The 26,312-nt window shown below is 42.5% G+C and overlaps 1 protein-coding gene across 2 annotated transcripts; it reads left to right on the top strand.

The window, feature by feature from the left end:
* Positions 1 to 26,312, top strand: trmt9b (tRNA methyltransferase 9B). Of its 2 annotated transcripts, XM_014161904.2 has the most exons (6): positions 137 to 279; positions 6,532 to 6,624; positions 17,284 to 17,476; positions 18,181 to 18,354; positions 24,159 to 24,389; positions 24,598 to 26,312. In XM_014161904.2, exons 3-6 carry the CDS (start codon positions 17,314 to 17,316, stop codon positions 25,290 to 25,292), a joined length of 1,263 nt encoding a protein of 420 aa, XP_014017379.2. In that variant the 5' UTR covers positions 137 to 279; positions 6,532 to 6,624; positions 17,284 to 17,313; the 3' UTR covers positions 25,293 to 26,312. The 2 variants fall into 2 exon arrangements, with proteins under 2 accessions (XP_014017378.2, XP_014017379.2); XM_014161903.2 differs by lacking the exon at positions 6,532 to 6,624 and having other exon boundaries at positions 1 to 279.

Here is a 26,312-nt window from a genome sequence, read left to right as displayed (position 1 = left end):
GAATTATTTTTAATTCTAGCTAACCAGAACCATTTTCATAACCTTAATCTAATTCGCCTAACCTGCTACATTAATTCGCTTTAGCTGCAGCATAAATGATCCTAACCTGCTACGGAAAGTCAATTCAGACATAAACTGTATCCCATCTAGTCAAAATAGGACTGAATCAGAACGCCAATTTCACTCAGCCTTTATCAACGCTGCCAACCTATTTGTACATATTTCCTCCGTTGCTGACATGTAGCCGACATGATAAATTGGCCGGCAGAAGTATTTACGGTAATTATAATCTTACAATGTTGCTGATTGAACGCGATACAAATTTAAGTGAGTATGCTACGCGAAGATACGTTCTCTGTTGAATTTGTGGTTATACTTTTAACGTAGAGCGGTTTCTTTAGGCTAGCTAGAGTATATGTACTAATGCAGTTGTTCCCAGTCTAGTTCTCAACCAGGGGTACTTGGCCTAGCCACAGTGGGTAATTGAGAAGTCTCATGAGACCTTAGGCCTACTGGTAAAATGCACATGAGGGATACTTCAGCGGTACTCCAGGCAGACCAAAATGAATTTACCCAACAGTGGTACAGTAATCGAAAAAGGTTATCCCATTTAGCCCAAGATGTACTCTTAGGTATTCTTAATTTTAAGGTCCAAGGACGTTGTATGTTATTTTCAGAGGCAGACTGGCTCTGGCAGCCAAAACAGCCAAATACTCCATCTGAAAATAAATTGATTTCTCAATTGCGATATGATTCTAGAAACATAAAGCCCTTTACTATCACATCAAAAGAATTTCACAAATGCAAAATATACACTTACTCTACACCAGGGGCACCACTTTGGTTTTAGAAGTGGGGGGGACATAACCTGGTGGGGGGTCTGGTGGTCCTCCCCCAGAATTCTTTTGGGACATCTAAAGTTATTTTCCTGCATTTTTACACAATCCAATATGCCGTCTCTATTTAGAACAAGAGTAAGTAAAAATACCCACTGTCATCAAGCTAGGTAAAATATCATTATTACGTATGTTTAATGTGATTAATCAGACTGAACTAGATCAAAGGTAATTCAATAATAAATATTGTTGCACCTTTAACCAATAGCCTAACAAATGAACAACTCTTGAAAAACTACAAAGACATTTCATTGACTTTATTAAGACATCCTCTATATCAAATTTCAGTCAGAGTTCCTTCCCAGTTCCCACCTTAATTTTGTTTTGTTCCCAAGGGAAAGTTTTGGAAACAAAATGACACAGTTGAAGTCGGAAGTTTACATACACTTAGGTTGGAGTCATTAAAACTAGTTTTTCAACCACTCCACAAATTTCTTGTTAACAAACTGTCGTTTTGGCAAGTCGGTTAAGACATCTACTTTGTGCATGACACAATTTTTCCAACAATTGTTTACAGACAGATTATTTCATTTATAATTCACTATCACAATTCCAGTGGGTCAGAAGTTTACATGCACTAAGTTGACTGTGACTTTAAACAGCTTGGAAAATTCCAGAAAATTATGTCATGCCTTTAGAAGCTTCTGATAGGCTAATTGACATCATTTGAGTCAATTGGAGGTGTACCTGTGGATGTCTTTCAAGGCCTACCTTCAAATTCAGTGCCTCATTGCTAGACATCATGGGACAATCAAAAGAAATCAGCCAAGACCTCAGAAAAAGAATTGAAGACCTCCACAAGTCTGGTTCATCCTTGGGAGCAATTTCCAAACGCCTAAAGGTACCACGTTCATCTGTTCAAACAATAGTACGCAAGTATAAACACCATGGGACCACGCTGCGGTCATACCGCTCAGTCATACTGCTCATTCTGTCTCCTAGAGATTAATGTACTTTGGTGCGAAAAGTCCAAATCAATCCCAGAACAACAGCAAATCAGTCCCAGAACAACAGCAAAAGCCCTTGTGAAGATGCTGGAGGAAACGGGTACAAAAGTATCTATATCCACAGTAAAACTAGTCCTATATCGACATAACCTGAAAGGCCGCTCAGCAAGGAAGATGCCACTGCTCCAAAACTGCCATTAAAAAAAAAAAAGTCAGACTACGGTTTGCAACTGCACATGGCGACAAAGATTGTACTTTTTGGAGAAATGTCCTCTGGTCTGATGAAACAAAAATAGAACTGTTTGGCCATAATGAACATCGTTATGTTTGGAGGAAAAAGGGGGAGGCTTGCAAGCCGAAGATCACCATTCCAACCATGAAGCACGGGGGTGGCAGCATCACATTGTGGGGGTGCTTTGCTGCAGGAGGGACTGGTGCACTTCACAAAATAGATGGCGTCATGTGGAAGGAAAATTGTGGATATGTTGAAGCAACATCTCAAGACATCATTCTGGAAGTTAAAGCTTGGTCGCAAATGGGTCTTCCAAATGGACAATGACCCCAAGCATACTTCCAAAGTTGTGGCAAAATGGCTTAAGGACAACAAAGTCAAGGTATTGGAGTGGCCATCACAAAACCCTGACCTCAATCCTATATAAAATTTGTGGGTAGAACTGAAAAAGCGTGTGCAAGCAAGGAGGCATACAAATCTGACTCAGTTACACCAGCTCTGTTAGGAGGAATGGGCCATAATTCCCCCAACTTATTGTGGAAGGCTACCTGACACGTTTGACCCAAGTTAAACTATTTAAAAGCAACGCTACCAAATACAAATTGAGTCTATGTAAACTTCTGACCTACTGGGAATAATTCATTCTCTACTATTATTCTGACATTTCACATTCTTAAAATAAAGTGGTGATCCTAACTGACCTAAAACAGGGAATTTTTACTAGGATTAAATGTCAGGAATTGTGAAAAACTTGAGTTTAAATGTATTTTGCTAAGGTGTATGTAAACTTCCGACTTCAACTGTACACCTCAAAATGTACATTAACACACACAAACAGCAAATCCTCCATATGATTAATCTCATAGGACTAATAATACTGTAGAGCTCTTTTTGCTTACACACAATATAGCTGGGTGGCCCCGTCATGTCCCTAGCTGTCCACCACCATGCAGCGCCCCAAACCACACAGCCTACTCTATATTAGGCATCCAGACTTTATGAAAGTTGTCCAGTATACCCTTTAATCTGGTAATAAATCAAAGCTAGTGATACATAACTATCCACTGTGTGAGGATAACCAACCTTCCAATTAATGGACATGTTTCTTAGCTGCTATAAATGCTTGGTTAAACAGTTTCTTCAGATAAGTCTCCAGTATCAACATAAAATAATGGTTCAATAATTGAAATGACCGTTATTCCCAGATCCCAGACTGTAGCTTTAAACTGCTGTCCTGAAGCTACTGTAGATTTACCCATCAAATCAAGATGCAACTTTGTATCATTCATTGATATTGTTAATATACTGCTAAATTCACCTGAGCTCTCTGACCCTGCTGGGACCCCTGTCACCATCTCGTCCTGCTAAGACATGATGAGCAAGGCTCCATTCCTGTGGGATGCCTGAAGGACCTGCGGGTCTGATAGAGATCATTGTGGCACATTCTGCGGGCGGTCAGACAGATGACTTTGGGATTACAGTATATGCTGCTTCAACTTCTTCAATAGCCTACCTCTCATAGTTGGACGTGAGTGTTCAAGTGCGACTAGTATATGTGGTCTCATTGAAATAGAGTAGGCTGCCTACATAGACGGAGAATCACACCACAGTTAAATATTAAATAAGATTAGACTTCAGTTTACAGTGTCTGTAAAAATGTAATCATGGAAAAGGCACAAAGCGCACATAGGTTAGGCTGCTATGGTGAGTGACCGTTGCGCATATTACTAAGTATTGATTACCCATTTATTTGTCTCTGCCTGCAAATCGTCCTCCTAATAGGTGGGCTATATTCCATAGGACTATGCAAAATGTAGCAAGTGTCACTGTCCTCATTCTTGCTGCTTCCAGTTCAGTAGCCATACCTGTGAGATCAGGTGCGTGTATGGTCTCAATTAAATAGAGTAGGATATAGCCTATGCATGAGCAGAGAAGCACAGTGAGGGTCTCTTTCCAAGGAAATGTACTTCCTACATTGCCTAGAAAGTTCTAAATACTAATCACCCATATTTCTGTCTGAAAATCTTCCCACTCCTAGAAGGTAGCCTATAAAAATAGCTCAAGAGAAAGTGCAAGTCTCTCCAACTGTTATCTTCAAACTATATCTAACATATTGGCTGATCTAGCCCAGTAATACAGATAGCCTAATATAGTGGCCATGTGAGAATCTCCTGGTAATTTAAACTATTTGAAGGTATTTTTGCTCATTTGATATTGCCTATAGGGCTCAAAATTGCTGTGACCATGGCAGGCAAGTGAGCTGCGTCACATACGCCTAAAATAACATTGCGGGACTGTGGTTGGGTTTGGGACCAGTTCTTGTGGGAGTCGGACAGAAAGCCGGCGGGGTATGAAAAGCTGCGGATGCTGGTGCAGACCTCTACTGTGCACCGTGACAGTGAAGCCTGTAATGTTAGAGCTGTGTATTACTGTGTCAGTGTGAAAAGTAGGGAATTAGCAAGAGAAACGGACAGCTCAATAACATTACATTGCCATACTGACTAATAAAACCTCTCAAAACAAAGGCTAAAAACATTTCCATACCGACCTAAAGCTGTTAGATAGCGATATGAGGTAACTATTATTACTATCTAACAGCTTTAGGTCAGCTCTAGCCTCTACCTGACTGTGGTAGCTACTAGCTAGTGCAGCTAATTCATCTCAGTCGAGAGGGGATAAAACATTCGCTAACGTTACATGTCAGTTACAATACTACCTCAGCACTGCGAATAAACACCAGTTTAGTTTTTTGTATGTAAAGTTAAACAGCAGTTACCTTGTCAACTAAAGAGTAGCCAGTTTCTGCTGTGCTTGCTTTTAGAACTCTGAAAGAGTGCAAATCATACCCCCTTGCGTTACAGCCTTATTCCAAAATTGAATGAATAAAAAATATTCCTCATCAATCTACACATAATACCTCATAATGACAAAGTGAAAACAGGTTTTTAGAAATTTGTAATAAAAATAAAAAATCTTAATTTCATAAATATTCAGACAAATTTTGCAACGGTGCATCATGTTTCCATTGATCATCCTTGAGCTGTTTCGACAACTTGATTGGAGTCCATCTGTGGTAAATTCAATTGATTGGATTTAAGGGAGTTCCCCCAGCATCCTGAAAATTGAAGGTCCCCAAGAACACAGTGGCCTACATCATTCTTAAATGGATCAAGTTTGGAACCACCAAGACTCTTCCTAGTTCTGGCCCCCCGGCCAAACTGAGCAATCGTGGGAGTAGGGCCTTGGTCAGGGAGGTGACCAAGAACCCGATGGTCACTCTGACAGAGCTTCAGAGTTCCTCTGTGGAGATGGGAGAACCTTCCAAAAGGACAACCATCTCTGTAACACTCCACCAATCAGGCCTTTATGGTAGTGGCCAAACGGAAGCCACTCCTCAGCAAAAGGCATATGACAGCCAGCTTGGAGTTTGCCTAAAGGACTCTCCAACCATGAGAAACAAGAGTCTCTGGTCTGAATCCAAGATTGAACACTTTGCCCTGAATGCCAAGCATCACGTCTGGAGGAAACTTGGCACCAATGGCGGACTGGCCGTTGGGAGCACCGGGACATTTCCCGGTGGCCTGAGGGTCGTTTTGGCCTGCGGTGAATAGTCAACTTGACCAGCAATAATATAGCAAGCAGGAATGAGTTGACGGAGAATCCACGCATCAGGCATCATCACTCTCACTCACTCGCTGCAGTGTCCCCGCACCAAAAATGACATCAGGTCTCTCCGCGACGCACATAGGAACCGTCTACCTGCCTCTCTACAGATAACTTTTTAGACAAGTCGCATGGCGAAATGGACAGTCAGACGAGGAAAGGTGAAGCAGAGAGGGAGAGAATAAAGAAGAGGCCCTTGCCACAGACGCTGCAAAATGAGAGACATATTCGCCAGTAAGGGACCAGGTCAATCAAAAACAACAGCTAAACCACACACACTGACACACACACGACACCCAGCATGGCTAGCGAAGTAGCCCAGCTAATAATAGCGACACAACGGCCGGTAGGCTAAACAGTTTGCACGTCTTATATCAAAGCAATGAGTGCAACATAGCGATCATAATATGACATTGAAGGCTATATGTTTCAACTAGTAGAAAATAGTCAACTTAGAGTATGGACTTGCCAGCATTCGGTAATGACTCATGCCACATAAGCTGGGGAAAGTGCACATACACTGTACAGCGAAACAGGCTACAGTAACGTAACCATAATACATCCATGAACGTAACACAGTAGCCTGTGTGACACAGCACAGGCAATGACAAAGATAATTAGCGCCATTAGTACCATCATTACAAGTTATTACAATAATATACAGCTCTGGGAATAATTTAAGAGACCATTCCAAATGAAGAGACCACTTTTAATTTTTCCAGAGCTGTATTAATGTAGCCTACTGATACACTAATGATAGTGAGTATGATAATAGAGTATTTTCTTTGTAAAGGTGGAGAAGGAAGCAGCACCAGAGCTTCAGGTGCTCCTGTACAACTGGAGATGGTGGTCAGTACAGAGTCAGACTCAGAGCAGGAACCTTCAGGTACAACTTAAGAGCACAAACCTAAACATGTAGGCTATGATTTTAGATGAATATGTGCTTTATTTATGAGATTATCAGTAGGACTGTAATTGGGGGGCATACAATCGATGACTGCACCAGTAATACAAGTTTAAGTCTAGGTTATTTACCATGTTAATCTCATTCTGCAGAGCAACCAGATGTGCAGAGAGAGAGGTTCAGAGCCCAGTACAGGGAAAATCCATTTGATTATTTTGCCCATCCTCAGTCCAAGGATTTTGACTTATTTTTTTCAGTACCACCCAAAACAAACCCCTCAAAGAGTCATTCCCATTTCCACTCCAAAGATGGCACAAACAGAAAATGGCTGACATACAATGAAGTAACTCACTCCTTGTTCTGCTCAATATGTCTTGCATTCGCAAAACCTTCAGCCAGTGATAGTGCATTTATCAAAGGAGGCATGCAGGCCTGGAAACATGCCCATCAGAAAGTACAGGAACATGAGAGAAGCAAAACCCATTGAGAAAGTGCAGAAACCTTTTTCCTCAGAGCCAGCAAAGCAGACATCTGTACCCTTCTGAGTGATAAGCAAATATCAGTTCAACGAGACCAGGTCAGAAAGAGGAGGCAGGTCATGGAACGTGTGATTGATGAAGTTAAAGTTATTGGTAAATGTGGGCTTAGCTACAGGACACAGACACGTAGCTGCATATAACTTCTAAAACATGGCCGACAATCATGGCTAGTTTTTTGAGTTTATATTGTTACTAGTGGTAATTACTTACTGGTTACCCTGAAGTAGCTATGCTATGACTCTTTGCTTAACAGGCTGACAAGGGTGAAAGAACATTTGCCGTGAGTTAAAGCTTTTGTACAGAGGCATGTTTTTTGGACTTTCATATTATACTTGCAGTTATGTAGCCAATGTTCAATTTCATTGACTCAGTATATAGATGTGTTTATTGTGTGCTGTTGGCTTTATGGACACCAGTGAGGGAACATTGTAATCTACATTTTTTTGTAGAGGAGTGCTTTTTGACTTTTGTATTATACTTACTTACATTGTTGTAGCTTATGTTCAAGTTCAGTGAATGTGTGTGTGTGAAATGTTTTGATACTTTTGATATGCTTGATGCTTGAATATAAAGAGCTCAAATGATTAACTCAATATCTCATTCTCTTTTTAAAAACTGTAGGCTAATTGTTTTGTGTGTCTGGCCTTGTACATTTGTATGTGGTATGATTGGTGTAATCCTAGTGAGTTTTTGAGGGTGCACCCATAGCATACCTTAAACTCAGTGTTTCAGATTGGCTACTTTTTGGTCAGTCCCAAATGTTTGTATTTTGTAATGTGGATAACAGATGGACATAGTGTCCAAATTTATAACTAGGTTGGTACCCGTTACATCAACAAATAGGGTTAGCCTACAAAATTAGCGTTCTGGTGGTTTGCGTGAACAGGGTGGCCTGGGAAGGAGTCAAATTCCAGGCATGAATTATTGTTTCAGTCCGCCCCTGCCTGGCACCATCCCTACGGTGAAGCATGGTGGTGGCAGCATCATGCTGTGGGAATGTTTTTCAGGGACTGGGAGACTAGTCAGGATCGAGGGAAAGATGAACGGATAAATGTGCAGAGATCCTTGATTTAAAAACCTGCTCCAGATCACTCAGGACCTCAGACTGGGGCGAAGGTTCACATTCCAACAGGACAACGACCCTAAGCACACAGCCAAGACTACGCAGGAGTGGCTTCGGGACAAGTCTCTGAATGTCCTTGAGTGGCCCAGCCAGACCCAGGACTTGAACCTGATCGAACGTCTCTGCAGAGACCTGAAAATAGCTGTGCAGCGATGCTCACCATCCAACCTGACAGAGCTTGAGAGGATCTGCAGATAAGAATGTGAGAGACACCCCAAATACAGGTGTGCCAAGCTTGTAGCATCATACCCAAAAAGACTTGAGTCTGTAATAGCTGCCAACGGTGCTTCAACAAAGTACTGAGTAAAGGGTCTGAATACTTGTGTAAATGTGAAATTTCTGTTTTTCTTTTTAATACATTAGCAAAAATTTCTAAACGTGTTTTCACTTAAGTCATTATGGGGTATTATGTGTAGATTGATGGGGAAAATAGTGAGATTTGCGCCCTGTAAACTGTTTTAACCGGCTTCATCACAGTTGCAGCAGACTGTATTTTCCAGTGATAATACATTTCTGGCAGCATTCTTCCATTACACACAGGTGTTCAGAGCATACTAGATACTGTAGCTAATTAGCACAGGTGGTCCCTCTGTCTTCTGTAAACACGTGCTGTAAAATGGAGATTTTAAATAACCGACTCATCAAGTTTTGATTATTTGAATCCGCTGTGTAGTGCTAGGGGGAAAAAACAAAATGTGCACCCAGGGGGGGACTGAGTTTGGGAAACCCTGTGTTAGAGGAATTGCCATAAGACACTCTAGGGACCACAGTCAACTGTTGAGTAATGAGTCACCAACTGTCTATGTAAGCAGCATTCTTCACTGAAGAAACGCTTCTGTTGTAGTTCATGAGACTTACTATAGTGCTCTCCCTTTTTCAGTGATTTGTGTAGCTTCTCTATGTGTGTAGCCTATACCAAGAGAATATCTCAATGGAGAATATCCATTGACAAAGTTTAGTCCAGGACTAGGCTGTGACCTAGAAACCGGCCCTTATAGCACAGGTGGTAGATAGTGCATGTTCCCTATAACTGCAGGATTGCTGGCTCAAACCCCACTCTGGCTGTTCCTCTTTAATTGCTACACTGGTACCCTGTCAGGGAAGTAACACTACCTAGCAGTATCTTCATTAGCCTAACAGACTCGCATTACACAGCAGAAAGCCTTTAGCAACTGCTGAGATTTAAAGGTCAGTGGCCTGTGTCTGTTCAAATCATAGAGATGGATGGAGCAAAGCTGTCATCAAGCCAAAGGGTGGCTACTTTGAAGAATATCAAATACATTTTGGTTGCTACGTGATTCCATATGTGTTATTGCATAGTGTTGATGTCTTCATGATTATTCTACAATGTAGAACATAGTAAAAATAAAGAAAAACCCTAGAATGAGTAGGTGTGTCCAAACTTTTGACTGGTACTGTATGTATAAAAAAATCCTGTTGCCTATAATGTAATTGCAGCAAAGTGGGAGAGTTTAAATGATCTTGACTACCAGAGAGAAAAGAAACGAGCACAATTTCTCCCAATCACAGAAGTCTTTGTTATTCATTTTGGGGCTGATCTTTTTGTGTTACCTGTGAACAAATTTTAGTCTCTATTGTCATTCAGAGGCTGAGCACTGGGCAGGGGTGTGTGCATATATATTCATATATATATATTCACCCCCTTTGCTATGAAGCTCCTAAACAAGATCTGGTGCAACCAATTACCTTCAGAAGTCACATAATTAGTTAGATTGCACACAGGTGGACTTTATTTAGGTTTCACATGATCTCAGTGTATATATACACCTGTTCTGAAAGGCCCCAGAGTCTGCAACACCACTAAGCAAGGGGCACCACCAAGCAAGCGGCACCATGAAGACCAAGGAGCTCTCCAAACAGGTCTAGGAAGAAGTTGTAGAGAAGTACAGATCAGGGTTGGGTTATAAAAAATTATCTGAAACTTTGAACATCTCACAGAGCACCATTTAAATACATTAGAAAAAAAAATTGAAAGACTATGGCACCACAACAAACCAGCCAAGAGAGGGACACCCACCAAAACTCACAGACCAGGCAAGGAGGGCAACAAAGAGACCAAAGATAACACTGAAGGAGCTGCAAAGCTCCACAGCGGAGATTGGAGTATCTGGCATAGGACCACTTTAAGCCATACACTCCACAGAGCTGTGCTTTGCGGAAAAGTGGCCAGAAAAAAGCCTTTGCTTGAAGATAAAAAGTAAGCATGTTGTGTAAATCAAATGATACAAACCCCCCCCCCAAAAAAAAATCTATTTTAATTCAAGGTTGGAAGGCAACAAAATAGGAAAAATGCCAAGGGGGGTGAATACTTTCGCAAGCCACTATAGATGCCTGACAATGTAGCACGCGCACACACACACACAACCAGCTAGATAACCATGTTACATAAGCTCATGTTTTTTTTCCTCCTTTTGCTGAGCATCTGTTACAGAAATAGGCTCAGTAAAGATGAGTTGCAAGAGGTTTTACCATCTGAGGGTGGGTAGATACTGAATGGGAGAACAGCTAGCTCAGACCAAAAGCAGTACCTGCAAAAATACCTACTACTAATGAATCTGATCTTTTCATTTTGGCCAATGCACCAGTTCTGAGCGCAGTGGTTCCCAATAACCTTTTGAAATGACTGACTCTACCCATCATGTATACATGATACTACTTGGACATAGCGTTCTGAGCATCAGCCTGAAGAGAGGCGGTGGCGCTAGCAGACACTGATGTACCTGTGTTGACATTCAAGGTTAATGCATTCATCCATCTGATGCGAGGCAACATTCACAGCCTCTGCTCTCAACGGTGTCTGCCTTGTTTAGTAGGCCTGTTGGCATCAAAATGTCTACATTTAGAAAGAAAAGGCTAAACACTGGATAACGGATAACGTTTCGGCCACAAAAGTTGTTTTGCAGGGGAAATATTGTCTCCCCGACCCACGCCTGAGGGCTACGATAACATAACGTTTGCTATTTGACAGAGGATATTGTCAACTTCTAGGATATAGTCTGCTTGGTTGGTTTGGTCTTTCTCCAGCAAAAATAAGACACTTTAGTTTTGCTACGGTCTCTGCCAGTGGGTACAACCTATTTCTCTGTCACAATGTACACTGGCTGCTTCTCCTGAGAGTTTCAGCAGGATGCAGCCAAGCACAGAATATTGACTACAAACTTAAGTTCCCCATCCTCTGAGTGAGCACGTGCACAGCGCTCACGTGCTCCCTCTGTCAATAGAGTACCACAGTATAAGTCATAATACCCATAAAATATAGGTCAAACAAGTGTATACTTTAGAAACACATAAAATAAGGACTGATTTGTGTTTGTGTAAATCTCTCGAAGGTGACTTATCAGTATGTTCGCCTGTACTTAACCCCAAAAAATGAAATGCTAATTAGTTGCTAATGTGGCTATTATCAAGCACTACAAATGCCATGATGATTTGGACGAGACTGCCGAATCGAGGCAAAGGTAAGTATCTCTGGATTAACTATCTAATGTTAGCAAAAATTTAGTAATGAGTAAATTGGCAATTTCTTTAAATGGACAATTCTGTGAATTCTTGTGCAAGTTGTAAATTGACACAATACCTGTTAGCAAAGGTGTCAACTAGAGATGATGTGCAAGAACTTGCAGGGATTTGTAGTCTTGCATGATGTCTACTTTGATGCTAATTAGCATTTTAAAATCTAATTCAAGTATTCAAATCCAAATATATTGATTTAAAGTTACCTTGTCCAAGAGAGATTTACGTAGATATCAAAATGTCACTCCAGGGTAAGCCTACATGAAACTCGTCCCTTGGAAAAAATGAATGGTGGAAAAATGATTGGAACCATTTCCCTGTTTGACCACTAGGTTTTATGGGTATTATGACATCTCCACTGTGGGGCTCTATAGACAAGTTCTCCTTGAAGGCAATATGTGCTCCAAAAGGAGCCATGTGTTTTCACTTCATCTGACCTGGCTGATGTCATCACCAAGGTGCTGGGCCATCTGAAGGAAATATGATTATATTATTAAGGCAGAGCATGCACATTGCACAAGATATCAAAAATGTCAGTGTACTTGTATTTATGTGAGGACTTCTGGTGTCAGTGACATTGCTGTTAAGTTATCATGATCTGTCTCAAAGATGACTGGATTTTGTTGAAAATGTTATCTGTCCAACCAGCCTTGAAAGAAAATAGGATGTTGTGTTTGACAAGCCTATAATTAGAATGACTCATGATCATATTAGACCATTAGATAATTATTGAGATTCAAACCGCCACTGTGTGTCTCTTTGTGTGAGATTCAAACTGTCTCTTCATGGAGCTGTGAGCAGCATAACAGAAGTAGGACGGTAAAGGTAGGCGTTGCCTCGCATCTTAGTAGACTAAGGCAGACTACAGTACAGTCACGACACACTCGCACATATTCTCACACGCACTGTGTCACACACGACACACAGTCACACACTCGCGCAAGCTCACTCAGACGGTATGTTCTCTGTGATAAATTACACCCAGTGATGTCAAATCTATGTGCCCTGTTCCATTGAGTCGTGTTTTATGTGGATGAACAGTGGCAGAGAATGGAAGGACACATTTAAACATGTAGCACCTGACCTGGGTGGTATTCAGTAAGCAGATTAAATAGAGTGAAACCTAAATCAATTTTGTTTCCTGTAGAAAAAAAAGTTTTACGATGTGCCAAAATGTAAAAGGTTGAGATGCCAGTTGGAAGATTCCTGGAATCAGCTGGGAAACCTACAACTGGGGTTTCTGTTAAACATGGCAACCCTAGCCCTACTGACGGTGGCCACAATGCAATCGGTTGCAGAAACAAGACAACCGCACTATGGTTTCACTCCGAATGTTTATGCTGTATCAGAGGTTTTAAAGCGGATACAACACTCAAGCTGTTCCTCTCATGGACATTGTCATTGGATATTGACACTATATTGATACCTGTCCTTAAAGGGATACTTCAGGATTTCGGCAATGAAGCCCTTTATCTACTTCCCCAGAGTCAGATGAACTCGTGGATACCATTTTATGTCTGTGTGCAGTTTGAAGGAAGTTGCTAAATAGCGTAAGCTCAATTGCTAAGTAGTGTTAGCGCAATGACTGGAAAACAGCTAGCATTGTGCTAATGCTAGTTAGCATTGGCTCACAAAACTACCACTAACTTCCTTCATACTGAATGCAGAGACATCCATGAGTTAATCTGATTCTGGGGATGTAGATAAAGGGCTTAATTGCCAAAAACCCTAAGTATCCCTTTAAGCTACACCATAAATTGAATGATCCTGCAGTGGTGTTTCCCTGCAGCGGCCTTAGTTGTTTACATCCATACCTCCAACAACCTTTCCGTCAAGGAATTCATATGGTCCACACACACCCACATAGTTATGAAAAGGGCACGACAGCACCTCTTCCCCCTCAGGAGGCTGAAAATATTTGGCTCGGATCCTCAAAAGGTTCTACGGCTGCACCATTGAGAGCATCGCTTTGTACAGCAACTGCAAGGCACCCGACTGCAAGGTGCTACAGGGGGTGGTGAGTACAGCCCAGTACATCATTTGGGCTGAGCTCCCTGCCATCCAGGACCTCTATATAAGGCAGTGTCAGAGGAAGGCTCCAAAAATGGTCAAGCCATAGACTGCTCTCTCTGCTACCACAAGGACTAGTCCCGGAACCAACAGGATCCTGAACAGCTTTTACCCCACCTCCCTCGCCAAACTATAAGACTGCTAAATAGCTAATCACAGTTAAAGTCGGAAGTTGGAGTCATTCAAACTCGTTTTTCAACCACTCCACAAATTTCTTGTTAACAAACTATCGTTTTGGCAAGTCTGTTAGGATATCTGCTTTGTGCATGACACAAGTAATTCTTCCAACAATTGTTTACAGACAGATTATTTCACTTATCACTGTATCACAATTCTAGTGGGTCAGACGTTTACATACACTATGTTGACTGTGTCTTTAAACAGCTTGGAAAATTCCAGAAAATTATGTCATGGCTTTAGAAGCTTCTGACAGACGAATTGACATAATTTGAGTGAATTGGAGGTGTACCTGTGGATGTATTTCAAGGCCTACCTTCAAACTCAGTGCCTCTCTGCTAGACATCATGGGCAAATCAAAAGAAATCAGCCAAGATCTCAGAAAAAGAATTGTAGACCTCCACAAGTCTGGTTCATCCTTGGGAGCAATTTTCAAATGCCTGAAGGTACCATGTTCATCTGTACAAACAATAGTATCCAAGTATAAACACCATGGGACCACGCAGCCGTCATACCGCTCCGGAAGGAGACGTGTTCTGTCTCCTAGAGATTAACGTACAAATCGATTTAAGTGCAAATCAATCCCAGAACAACAGCAAAGGACCTTGTGAAGATGCTGGAGGAAACGAGTACAAAAGTATCTATATCCACAGTAAAACGAGTCCTATATCGCCATAACCTGAAAGACTGTTCAGCAAGGAAAAGGCCACTGCTCCAAAACCGCCATAAAAAAGACATACTACGGTTTCCAACTGCACATGGGGACAAAGATCGTACTTTTTGGAGACATGTCCTCTGGTCTGATGAAACAAAAATATAACTGTTTGGCAATAATGACCATTGTTAAGTTTGGAGGAAAAAGAGGGAGGCTTGCAAGCCGAAGAACACCATCCCAAACGTGAAGCACAGGGGTGGCAGCATCATGTTGTGGGGGTGCTTTGCTGCAGGAGGGACTGGTGCACTTCACAAAATAGATGGCATCGTGAGGAAAGGAAAATTATGTGGATATATTGAAGCAACATCTCAAGACATCAGTCAGGAAGTTAAAGCTTGGTAGCAAATGGGTCTTCCAAATGGACAATGATCCCAAGCATACTTCTAAAGTTGTGGCAAAATGGCTTATGGACAACAAAGTCAAGGTATTGGAGTGGCCATCACAAATCCTGACCTCAATCCTATAGAACATTTGTGGGCATAACTGAACAAGCGTGTGCAAGCAAGGAGGCCTACAAACAGACTTAGTTACACCAGCTTCTGTCAGGAGGAATGGGCCAAAATTCACCCAACATATTGTGGGAAGCTTGTGGAAGGCTACCTGAAGCGTTTGACCCAAGTCAAACAATTTAAAGGCAATGCTACGAAATACTAATTGAGTGCATGTAAACTTCTGACCCACTGGGAATGTGATGAAAGAAATAAAAGCTGAAAGAAATAATTCTCTGTTATTCTGACATTTCACATTCTTAAAATAAAGTGATGATCGTACCTGACCTAAAACAGGGAATTTTTACTTGGATTAAATGTCAGGAATTGTGAAAACTGAGTTTAAATGTATTTGGCTAAGGTGTATGTAAACCTCAGAAAAGAAAAAAAACTCCCACTGTCAACTGTTTATTTTCAGTGAACTTAACGTGTAAATATTTGTATGATCATAACAAGGTTCAACAACTGAGACATAAACTGAACAAGTTCCACAGACGTGACTAACAGAAATTGAATAATGTGTCTCTGAACAAAAGTAAGTCAGTATCTGGACTTGCCACCAGCTGCATTAAGTACTGCAGTGCATCTCCTCCTCATGGACTGCACCAGATTTGCAAGTTCTTGCTGTGAGATGCTACCTCACTCTTCCACCAAGGCACTTGCAAGTTCCTGGACATTTCTGGGGGGGAATGGCCCTAGCCCTCACCCTCTGATCCAACAGGTCCCAGACGTGCTCAATGGGATTGAGATCCGGGCTCTTCGCTGGCCATGGCAGAACACTGACATTCCTGTCTTGCAGGAAGTCACGCACAGAACGAGCAGTATGGCTGGTGGCATTGTGATGCTGGAGGGCCATGTCAGGATGAGCCTGCAGGAAGGGTACCACATGCCGGAGGAGGATGTCTTCCCTGTATCGCATAGCATTGAGATTGCCTACAATGACAACAAGCTCAGTCCGATGATGCTGTGACACACCGCCCCAGACCATGACGGACCCTCCACCTCCAAATCGATCCCGCTCCAGGGTAACAGGCCTTGGTGTAACACTCATTCCATCGACGATAAATGTGAATCCGACCATCACCCCTTATGAGACAAAACCGCTACTCGTCAGTGAATATGCACTTTTTGCCAGTCCTGAATAACAAGGGACTACCTGTCCTGAACAAAAAGGCCAGGGTTGTGTTTTGTACGCACGAAATGGCAGATTTTTTGGGGGTTGGAAATGGGACAAAGCAATTGGTGGAAAAAGTACCCAATTGTCATACTTTACTATATGTAAAGATACCTTAATAGAAAATGACTCGTGAAAGTCACCTAGTAAAATACTACTTGAGTATAAGTCTAAGTATCTGATTTTATATATACTTAAGGATCTAAAGTAAATGTAATTGCTAAAATATACTTAAGTATCAAAAGTGAAAGTATAAATCATTTAAAATTCCTTATATTAATCAAACCAGACATCACAATTTTCTTGTTATTTTTTTATTTACTGATAGCCAGGGACACTCTCTAACACTCTGGCATAATTTACAAACAAAGCATTTGTGTTAAGTAAATCCGCTAGATCAGAGGCAGTAGGGATGACCAGGGATGTTCTCTTCATAAGTGTGTGAATTGGACCATTTTCCTATCCTGCTAAGCATTCAAAATGTAACGAGTACTTTTGGGTGTCAAGGAAAATGTATGGAGTAAAAAGTACATTTATTTTCTTCAGGAATGTAGTGAAGTAAAAGTTGTCAAAAATATAAATAGTAAGGTAAAGTACAGATACCCCCCCCCCCCAAAAAAAAACCGACTTAAGTACTACTTTAAAGTACTTTACAGCACTGGACAAGGGACTACCTGTCCTGAACATATCCCATAAGAACACTCTGGTTATGTCCCAAATGGCATCTTATTTCCTATCTAGTACACTAGGGAATAGGGGTATCATTTGGGACGCAGCCTCTCCCTTGGAAATCCAACCTGTTGTTATTGTCTGCCCTGTAGCTGTGCGGCTGGTTTTATGAGTGAGCCTGGATGACCGTGATGGAGGAGGCTGCCACTCGGCTAGAGAGGGAGCATGTGCACAGTGTCTACGAGAAGATTGCTCCTTATTTTAACGACAGCCGCTACAAGGCCTGGCCCAAGGTGCGTCAGTTCCTACTGGAGCATGAGCCTGGCAGTATCATCGCTGACGTGGGTATGTATGCTACTGTGTCTGTTCTACTGCTGATGGACATGCATTAAGTGGGTATGTGTCTCTGTCTGTCTTAATACTGGCCTCTGTCTGTCCTCCCACTGACTATCTCTGGTGGCCTGAGTTTAATTGAAACGAACAAAAAGGCCAATAACAACATACTCTGCCTAAGGTTTTCTACCTGCTATTGATTGATTTCATGATGCAATGTTTCGTTGTTGACAAGCAAATTAGTCTTTGTTTGACTCTTGCTTTCAGCTACTGTCTAAGATGGTGTGTGATATTCTTAATTTCCCACTAGGGAATTGTTTTTCACACTCGAAAGTACCAGTCATTCTGATTCTGAGATGGCCTTGCTTCAAGTCATGATGTCAATGTCAAAACACAAGTAGCACTCCCAAAGGAGTGCACCATATAGGCAAGCAAATAGGGTGCCATTTCATATTGGCCTCATGCATGTCTTTCTCCTGGGGTTTACATCTAAGCTGCATCCTGATTCTCTGCCCTTCTCCGAAAGGGTGCACATGCACACTCCCGGTCATGGATTAAACAATGGTGGAAACTCCCTCCAGCCAATGCTTACATCAATCCAATTCTTTGAAATCTATGATTGTGAGTGAGCAAGTGCACACTTTGGGAGAAGGGTGTAGAATCAGGACTGGGACCTGGTGTTTGTTGTTGATTGTCTGCCCTCATCCCCATCACAGGCTGTGGCAATGGCAAGTACCTGCACATCAACGGCAGTGTGTTCAAGTTGGGCTGTGACGTGTGTCGCCCCCTGGTGGACTCTGCCTGGAGCCAGGGCCACGAGGTGCAGCTGTGTGACAGCCTCAGGCTGCCCTACAGGGACAGCTGCTTTGACGGTGTCCTCTCTATCGCAGGTAGGCCTATGCTTCACTCAACATGAGAGAGTACTGGCCTGTGTTGTCTAGCAGTTAGTGTGTCTGACCCCGGTTCAAACGGGGTTCAGACCAACTGGCTTGCATTCTGACTCACACTCCTGCTACCATTACTGTCTTCTTTTCACTGTCCTCCTCATGCCCCCTCGGGCCTAACCCTACAATGTTTGCATATCGGAAGTTTCTGGATAGGTATAAGCAGTGCTTGACTTGGGATGAAAGAAGTGCAGGAGCGGTCTTCTTCCAAGTCGGTCCATTAGACTATGTTCATCGAAATTCACAAATGACATTATGCTATAGAGACCTCTGTTTATTCACTGTTAAGGGTTTGTACACATTGTATTATTATAGCCTACATGAAAAAGTAAGCATTATTGACACTGGAAGGCTGCTGTGTCTGATCCCATGTAGACCTGCCATTGTGCCCTTGATCAAGGCACTTAACCCCCACAAAGTAGAACTGCACGGTCAGTCACATGTGGTCAACCCTCCATCTGGAGAGCTCCTGTGTGTGCGGCCTTGGCTTTTGATCCAGCCATGAAACACCCTAGTCTGCTTATTAAGTTTCTGTTGAGCAGCTGATGGTAATGCTACAGTGTGGTTAGACCAGGGCTTGAACAAAAGAGTGCCACCACTGAGGATGGTTGCCACCCTCAGTGGTGGCAACCATGACTGAAGTAAAAGTGAAAGTCACCCAGTGAAATACCACTTGAGTAAAAGTCTAAAAGTATTTGGTTTTAAATATACTTAAGTATTAAAAGTAAATGTAAATGCTAAAATATACTTAAGTATCAAAAGTAAAGTATAAATAATTTCAAATTCCTTATATTAAGCAAAGCAGACGGCACCATTTTGTTTTTAAAAAAGTATGCATATCCAGGGGCACACTCCAATACTCAGACATTATTTACAAAAGATGCATTTGTGTTTAGTGAGTCCACCAGATCAGAGGCAGTAAGGATGACCACGTGTTCTCTTGATAAGTGCGTGAATTTCACAATTTTCCTGGCCTGTTAAGCATTCAAAATGTAACGAGCACTTTTGGATGTCTGGGAAAATGTATGGAGTAAAAAGTACATCATTTTCCTTCAGAATGTAGTGAAGTAAAAGTACACAGTATCCAGACGTCTCTTAAACAAATCAGATAGATCAACACCCTCCCTATCTTTCTGTAGTCTCTCCAACACTTCTAGATCAACTACTGGAGGCGGGAGTAGCCATGATGAATTTACAGGAATAGCTACCGTTGGACTAAACTCCCTTCTATACAGTCCCATCTCCTTCACCTGGGTATTACCCACCCACCCAAAGCTCTGTTCTGTCTTCGCTCATGTTCCCAGCATGCCTGTAAAATCCCTTTCTCAGGATGAGACACCCCGTGTCCCTGTAGATTGACCCAATAATTCATTGCCAGCTGGTGTCTCCTAATCTGCAATGGCATATCCCCCATCTCCACCTGTAGTACAGACACTAGGGATGTCCTTGCCCCTGTATGACATCTAGCCTTTCAAATGAGGTCTAAGCTGTCAAACCATTCGCTGCCATAGCCTATTACAGATCAGATCAATGTAACATACATGGTCCTCAATGAGGAACGCCCAGCCCCCCACTCCTTCCCCGTCAGACAGCGCATGACATTTAGCACCTTCTTACACTTTCCCACCACTCTCTCAATGTGTTCTGCCCAGGTCAGTCTAGTGTCAAAGTATACCCCAAGGAACCTGAAGGCCCCCACCCTCTCCAAGTTTCTCCCATATAACCTCAAGTGTACCTCAGCTTCCGCCTGGTAAAGAACACTGTCTGAGTTTTATCTACAGAGGACCTGAATCCCCACATTTTAAGGATCGGTGTCCCGCTAGCGGGACAACTTCCGGTGAAACTGGAGGGTGCGTAATTATAATAAATTCTAATAAATATTATGGATTTTAATCATTTAGGTACATGTAAGTGTCTTATATCAGCTGAAAGCTTAAATTCATTTTAATTAACTGCAATGTCCGATTTACAGTAGCTATTACAGCGAAAACATGCCTGTGATTGTTTGTTTGAGGATCCCACATCTAAATATTTTTCCACCGGCACAGGTTTCATACATTCACATATAAAGATTAAATATTCACTTACTTTTTTTAAATCTTCCTCTGATTTGTCATCCAAAGGGTCCCAGCTATAACATGTAGTGTCGTTTTGTTAGATAAAATATTTTTTTTATATCTCAAAAAGTCAGTTTAGTTGGCGCCATCAATTTGATTAATAAACTTGTTCAACTTGCAGAGAAAGGAATCTGAAAATCTACCCCTAAACTTTGTTTCAACAAGTCAAAATGAGTTCCTATTTACTCCTCAGACACCCTAAATGTAACCAAACTATAATATTTATTTCGGAAAGATGTTCAATAGGAAACCAATTTTAGCAGGTGCGCAACTTCATCGTGGCGCGCAAAAACACGGATTTCCAAGTCTGTGTCCTCATACTAAAACTGTTATTTCTTATTTGTTTTTGAAGTTACAAGCCTGAAACCTTGAACATAGACTGACACCCTGTGGAAGCCATAGGAATTGCATCCAGGGAGCCATTTTACAATATTACCTTTCTCTTGCATTTCTAAGTGTATGGTCTCTCAAAAAAAAGAAAATTCTGGTTGGTTTTTCTTCGGATTTTCTCCTACCATATCTATTGTGTTATATTCTCCTACATTATTTTTACATTTCTACAAACTACAAAGTGTTTTCTTTCCAATGGTACCAATTATATGCATATCCTGGCTTCAGTGCCTGAGCTACAGGCAGTTTACTTTGGGCACATCATTCAGGCAGAAATTGAGAAAAAAGGGGCCTAGCCCTAAGAAGTCATTAATGCCCACCGCTGTACCTCATCAATTGCTTCCTGTACCTTCTTCACTATGTATGGCACATTTTTTTTCCCTCTTCCATAAGGCCCCATCTGCAAATAACGACCTCCCAATATCTGGCTGTACCTGAGAGTAAACATTATTGATCATGATTGAGAACAACAGAGGACTAATCACGCTCCACTGCTGTGTACCATTATCTACCAGGTAGCTGCCTGAGAGGCTTCCCCAACCTGACCTGGATAGACCTTCCAAACAGGAAATCCTTTATCCAGGTGTACGTTCTTCCTCCTAACCCCAGAATATCGAGCTCGATAAGCAACCCCTCCTTCCACATCATATCATACACCTTCGACCACATCAAAAAAGATGGATACAACAGTCTCCCTGTTCACTTGAGCCTTCCTGACCGCTGCTTCTTAGCAGAGCACTGGGTACATAGTTCCCCTACCTTTCCTGAACCCACTCTGATGTGGCAATACTAGCCCCTTGCACTCCAGGATGTAAGTTAGCCTCTCCGTAATCATAAATTCCATAATCTTAAATGCATGTTATGTTAAAGGTATTGGCCGATAGCTTGTTGGCCTCGTTGGGTCCTTCCCTGGCTTCCGGATTGGTACTGCTACTGTAGTTTCCCTTCCTCCCACACTCTTGTACAACACCAATACCTTATCCAGTGCCTCAACACAAGATGAGCCAACATAACATGGCACACCTCAAATTTCCCAGGTGAAATGACCTATTTCCCTTTTGTGCATTCAACGCATCATTTACATCCTCCCTCCTATCTAGCACTCCTGGATGCTTCTCTCTCATTATCTCTCTGCCCCTCCATCTGACAAGTTAACCAGGTTTTCACTTGGACAAACGCTTCGGCTATCATCTCTCCTCATCTGTTACTGGCACATCCTTCCCACTCATCAATACTGGATTATAGCACTCCCTTCTGACCCCACTCATCAATACTGGATTATCCCACTCCCTTCTGACCCCACTCATCAATACTGGATTATCCCTCTCCCTTCTGACCCCACTAATCATCTTAATCATCCCCCACACTTCTCCCACAGGTGTCTCCCTTCCAATGGTGTCACAGAACCAACGCCAACATGACCTCTTAGTTCTCCTCACCAGGGCCTGGGCGTGCTTATACTGAATCAGATGTTGGAAGTTATGTGTTCTTTTCAGTACCAACGCAATCTTTAACAGCCTACTGTCACGCAGATTCACAGACTAGCGGCAAATAAATGTGAACAAAACGGAATCAGGAACTGAATGCCCACGCTCCATTGCTATTCAATGCAGATCCCGCCTTCGTGCTTTGATCAACCTTTTTTGCCTCCGTGTGTGAATCTGGGCCTGCGATATGCTACTTTGTTTTATAGAGGAGCCAAAATGCAATTTCCCCCAAAATTAGAAGTGCCAGTACGGTGCTCTGGAAAGCTCCGGCCCAAATCAAGCACCGTAGGAGGGAGTGAATTGGGACCCAGTGTTAGGCTAACTGGGCACTTTATTAAATTCAATAGAAAAAGCTTTGTATATCCAATTTACATTTGAAAATTGTCTTTGACATGAGTCTCACATGTGTCACATTCATTTATCCATCTCCCTTCGATTTAAAGGGGCAATGTGGGATTGGTACATACATTTTTGGACTTCTAAATTCATGATATATATAGCCATTGATTATAAACTGGGTGGTTTGAGCCCTGAATGCTGATTGGCTGACAGCTGTGGTATATCAGACTGTATACCACGGGTATGACAAAACATTTATTTTAACTGCTCTAGTTACATTGGTAACCAGTTTATAATAGCAATAAGGCAGGCACCTCATGGGGTTTGTGATATATGGCCAATATATCACAGCTGTAACACGGCGTTGCGTTGTGCCCAAGAACAGCCCTTAGCCCTGGTATATTGGCTATATACCACACCCCCACGGACCTTACTGCTTAAATATAACGTATGCATGCCTCATGAGCTTAGTTGAACTGTCTTACCTTATCACCCAAAATATAAGCTGGTTTCACTCCATTGTTTGTAAATGTTGCAATCGTAATTTGTAAACAAATACTGTACAGCTTCAAAACATGGTTAAAAATCATTTTGATCTCATGGATGGTCAGCCCTTGCAACCATAGCTCTGTCAATGAATTTGAGTGGTTCGATTTCTCCAGCCCCATCCCAAAGCTGTTTACCCAAAAAAGTGGCTGGTTCCGTTTTGTTGTTTTTGAATCCCAAATTTCCCATTTAACATACCCAAGCAGAGACAGTTGGGAGTATCATGTAGCTGTTCATGTTCAGTGCTTCACTTCAAATCAGAGTGGTTGTGACATGTTGAAAACAAGGCGAGTTTCATAGTTGACATGAGATACACTTCCTGGCACAGCGCCCTTGTTGCCTCGGCAGCCGGGTTACCAAGATAACAAGGGTATGTTTGGGAAATAATGAATGGTTTTATTGCAAGGTAAAGCGGTGTGAATTACCAACGCGTGAGTAGGCAGGATTCGGATGATCATTTGCCCTAGGACAGTATTAATAATCATAAACACTGGCCCCTCAGTGGCCTCAGGTAGTCGAACAGTTACTGCCGCTGCCTTCAGAGCACAAGTAGAGCGGCGCTGACGTGGGTTCAAATCCATCCCATCAGTATTGGGGTTAATTCAAATTGAAAGAAGTCAATTCAGGAAGTCATTTGAATTTAAAATTGACCAACTTTTGAAATAAATATTTTGATGCCCCTTATATGCTATTATTGAACCCTTTTTGCTATCTCAATGCCCCCCCCCCCTCCCATTCTGAACCTTCCATTCAGAAAGATCTGTTGAACATCTGACAATACTGTACAAGAAGCTCCAATGCCCACCACTTTCCTAGTTGCACTGCCGAACTGCTCAACTTTCCGACCCTCAAATGTTTTTCCTCCTTCTAGTCATCCATCATCTCTCCACCAAAGAGCGTCGTATTCGAGCAATAAAGGAAATGGCAAGGACCCTGCGCGTGGGCGGGCGCATCATGATCTACGTGTGGGCCATGGAGCAGACACGGCGGAAGTTTCAGAAGCAGGACATCTTTGTGCCCTGGAACCCCAACCCCCCGTCCCCCACCCTAGGCAGGGAGCGTCCCACACCCCGGCGGAGGGGCGCTGTGCAGAGCATGAGCGGTAGGTAGCTGGTTAGGGAGGTGCCGGAAGGTTGCTGGTTCAATATCTGGAAGGCTGCTATTTTTTGTTGTTGATCCCAGGTGCAATCTCCTGCTGTTGTGCTCTTGAGCAACGCTCTTAACCCCTAAAATATTTGTGTGTGTGTGTGTGTGTGTGTGTGTGTGTGTTTGGACTAACCAAGTACGATTTATTTTCTTACCTATCCAAGAATGCCTCTACAGCGACAAGAACAGGAAGGTGAAAAGCACATCGTCCATGCTGGACAAAGAGGAAATGACCTGCAGTCCCCATCAGAGCCACAGGCTGTGGTTCTTCTCACGCTCCCTGGACTCGGTCTTTGACTTTGGCAGCCTGACCATCTCCAGATCCACCTCCAGGGAACTCATTAGCACCGTCTCCTCCCGGCTTGGGGAGGCGGAGGGGGGAAAGATCGGCCGCAGAGGCAGGGGAGCGTGTCTCATAAAGCAGCTGTCGAACCTCTTTTCTGGCTTCTCCAGGAACAACTCGGAGGAAGATGTCTTTGACTCGGTCACAGACTTAGCCAGGAGCCAGAGAGATCATGGCAACGACAACCACTCCAACTCCACAGGGAAGACCAGTGTCTCTAGTGCCTTGGTCCAGGAGTGTGGCTCTGTGGCCCTGCCTGACCTGGTCTCCTCCTACCAGAGGGAGCACACAGAGGGACCAGGGCGGCCAGGGGAGAAGGACGCAGGCCCACCAGGAGACCTCAAACAGGACAGCGAAGGGGAGCCGGCGGCCGCCTCGTGTCTGCGCTATTACCACGTGTTCCGGGAGGGCGAGTTGGCGGAGCTGATCGAGAGCCACGTCGAAGAGCTCCACGTCCTTTATTCCTACTTCGACCACGCCAACTGGTGCGTGGTGGCCGAGAAGGTCCAGGTTTGAAACATGACTTGGTTTTAACAAGTTTGATTTTATTTTTTATCATGATTTATTCATCTTGCGCCTCAAAGAAAAAAAAGACAAATTTTTTTAAGAGATGTTGAAGGTACTGTTCATATTCTTGAGGTGATGTTTTAAGAGTTAGTGTTTCGCAAATGGAAAGCACCTAATAAGCAGTGTCCATCTGGTGGATATCTGGCCTGCTTCCCAAATGGCACCCTATTCCCAAGACATCTATCCTCCGTTCCAATGCTGCTATCAATGGACCATCAATAACTATGAAAAAGGTCTGCCAAGGAATGAAGTCTTTGAAGTTTTCCCCCTCTAGATTTTGCTCTTCTGTTTTTAGCCATAGAGGAACTTATAGGATAACCCCCCCCCCCCTTCCATTTGCCTCTTAGACTAACTATTGACCATTATGTTATATAGTGGTGGAATGGGTCTCTCAAATGCAAATTCTGCCTATATTTGTCTTCATATGTTCCGCAAAATACAAGAGGAACCAACCTTGCAGCAATGTTCTGTGATATGTTGGTATCCCTTTCTATGTACCACCTGTGTATAATGTTCTAAGGAGCCATGTGCTGTTATTAAGAATGCTTAATTAAGTCAAGTGCTATAATGTCAATGCTGTCTGTGTGATTTGGTGTTAACATGTTGTCCAGCTGAACTAGACCAATATAATTTTTGGGGGCAAATGAACAGACATATGTCCTAGATGATACTGTGAAATGTTGCACTGTAGGTATGTTGCTGCTTGCTGAATGTCAGTGGTTCGCATATGGAATAGCTCCCAGAAAACGTGAAACATTTCTGTAGTCGTTTCTGTTGCGTAAGCCTGTCAGTCCAGTGCAGCATGTCTAGACCCACTACTATGATACTGGTGTACAGATTATCTCACCTACCCTAAATTATTTTTGTGAAATGTTTTATGGTTGATTTTTTTTAAATGACAATTTTTAAATAGAATTAGTCTGTGTATGTTTTTGTTTAGCCCATGAATAAATAATTAGTATGGATCTC

This window comes from Salmo salar, chromosome ssa20, assembly GCF_905237065.1.
Source record: "Salmo salar chromosome ssa20, Ssal_v3.1, whole genome shotgun sequence".
Classification (NCBI taxonomy): Eukaryota; Metazoa; Chordata; class Actinopteri; order Salmoniformes; family Salmonidae; genus Salmo; species Salmo salar.
Note: the sequence above shows the minus strand (reverse complement) of the source record. Positions and strands in the feature narration are given on the sequence as shown.

Bases quoted from the DNA above. Each gene is read 5' to 3' on its own strand.
- trmt9b (XM_014161903.2), top strand. From the start codon at position 17,314: ATGACCGTGATGGAGGAGGCTGCCACTCGGCTAGAGAGGGAGCATGTG. The intron at 17,477-18,180 runs GTATGTATGCTA...TCCCCATCACAG, and splicing joins CAGTATCATCGCTGACGTGG to GCTGTGGCAATGGCAAGTAC. The intron at 18,355-24,158 runs GTAGGCCTATGC...TCCTCCTTCTAG, and splicing joins CGGTGTCCTCTCTATCGCAG to TCATCCATCATCTCTCCACC.